General features: G+C 51.5%; 1 protein-coding gene across 1 annotated transcript; it reads right to left on the bottom strand.

Annotated features, from left to right (window-relative positions):
- Positions 1-519: 519 nt before the first annotated feature.
- Positions 520-1,047, bottom strand: LOC142790109 (nuclear pore complex protein Nup107-like). Its single transcript, XM_075885112.1, has one exon. The coding sequence runs from the start codon at positions 1,045-1,047 to the stop codon at positions 520-522; it is 528 nt and encodes a 175-aa protein (XP_075741227.1).
- Positions 1,048-1,411: the final 364 nt, after the last annotated feature.

Consider the following 1,411-nt stretch of genomic DNA (forward strand, 5'->3'; position numbering starts at 1 on the left):
AAATCGTTTTTCGCGGGGGGGGGGGGGGGCTAAAATGGTAGTTTTCTGCTCTCTATGACATAGAACAAAAATATGAAAGGAGGGCAGGGGGAATGCACGGGCCCGGTGTGCCTCCTCCTGGCTACGCCCAGTATGTCAAAGTATGTCGTTCTATTTGCTTATGCGTACCATCAGGTAGCAGGAAACTCCTATATTACAATATGTAGTCAATAAGACTAAATTTTGTCAGATATTGCTTGAGAGTCTTGCGATTACTTCAGTTATACTGCAGCATCTAAGAAATCTCTGGAAACGTAGGCGAATTAGTATTACATATATAGTTAAAAACTCTAAGGAAGTGTCCCTGGTTATTAGCGGCTAAAGTAACAAGCTTTTTCTAGCTGCTGGTTAGTAGAAGTATGCCGGAAAGGCAGTAAAATACGCTGGAGTTTAGTAAATACATGCGTTTACTACTTCTTTGCTAACTTTTTTCTCCGAAGAGTGTTCAATACGAAGGCGGAGGGCCTGTTTTTGGGGTGTCTAGTTTGGAGGCTGCGCAAGCTGCGTGTTTTTGGTGACATGGTCGGTTGCTTTCAGAGCGGCTGCGTACGTGTCCACCAAGGAGACGTGGCCGTCGTCGATGAGCATGCTTATGTAGTTGAGAAGAAGAGTGCTGAACGCCTCAGTGCCGGTCTCACGGCCAATCTGTCGCAGCAACAGTGCCATGAGAGCCAGAAACCGCATGGTAAGTGGCGGTGGCTCAATCGCCTGACTGGTTACCCAATCGTGTATTTCTTCTACCAAATAATCAGCATCGCCCAGCACTACACCTCGCTGCAGAATGTGTGTAATCTCCTGGTGGCGCGTGCCACTCGCGCCCACGGCTGCCCGCAGATCACGGAAAATGGCTTCAAAGGTTCTACGGTCACTGGGGTAGCCGGGCGGTAGTGGTCCGAGGCTTCTATCTCGTTGCTTGGCAGTGCGGAGCTCCTGCTCTACGCACACATCCACAACAGCGCGCATGCGAGCCCATAGCTGATCCTCCCATGTGGTACACGCGGGCAGCATTGCTTGTAGGTTGCCACTCAGAGCACCATACACAGCGCGCTTGTAACGTGAACACCTGGGACTCGACGCCGCTCTTTAGCAGGCGCGCATCCATAAGTCGCGGTAGAAGGTGCCTTGGGTGGGTTGCTTGAAGTCGGCGCCAATGGTACTGGCGTTGTTCGGGTCATGCCATGGCCTGCCACCTTCGAGCGCGACGGCTAGCCAACGATAACCATTTTTGGCAGCCACCTCTTTGGCCCTCTACAGTTATCCTGCTCTCAGGTGAAAGAATGAGCTGTGGTAGAGGTGGAATTCGTGCATCGGTAGCCACTGCCTCGAGGGAGCGTCCGCCTTTATTCCAGTCATGTGAGATGACGATGCACAG

The sequence above is a fragment of the Rhipicephalus microplus genome, chromosome 2 (assembly GCF_043290135.1).
Source record: "Rhipicephalus microplus isolate Deutch F79 chromosome 2, USDA_Rmic, whole genome shotgun sequence".
In the NCBI taxonomy this organism is placed as follows: Eukaryota; Metazoa; Arthropoda; class Arachnida; order Ixodida; family Ixodidae; genus Rhipicephalus; species Rhipicephalus microplus.

Excerpts from the sequence above, each read along its gene's own strand:
- LOC142790109 (XM_075885112.1), bottom strand. The coding sequence starts at position 1,047 with ATGCTGCCCGCGTGTACCACATGGGAGGATCAGCTATGGGCTCGCATG.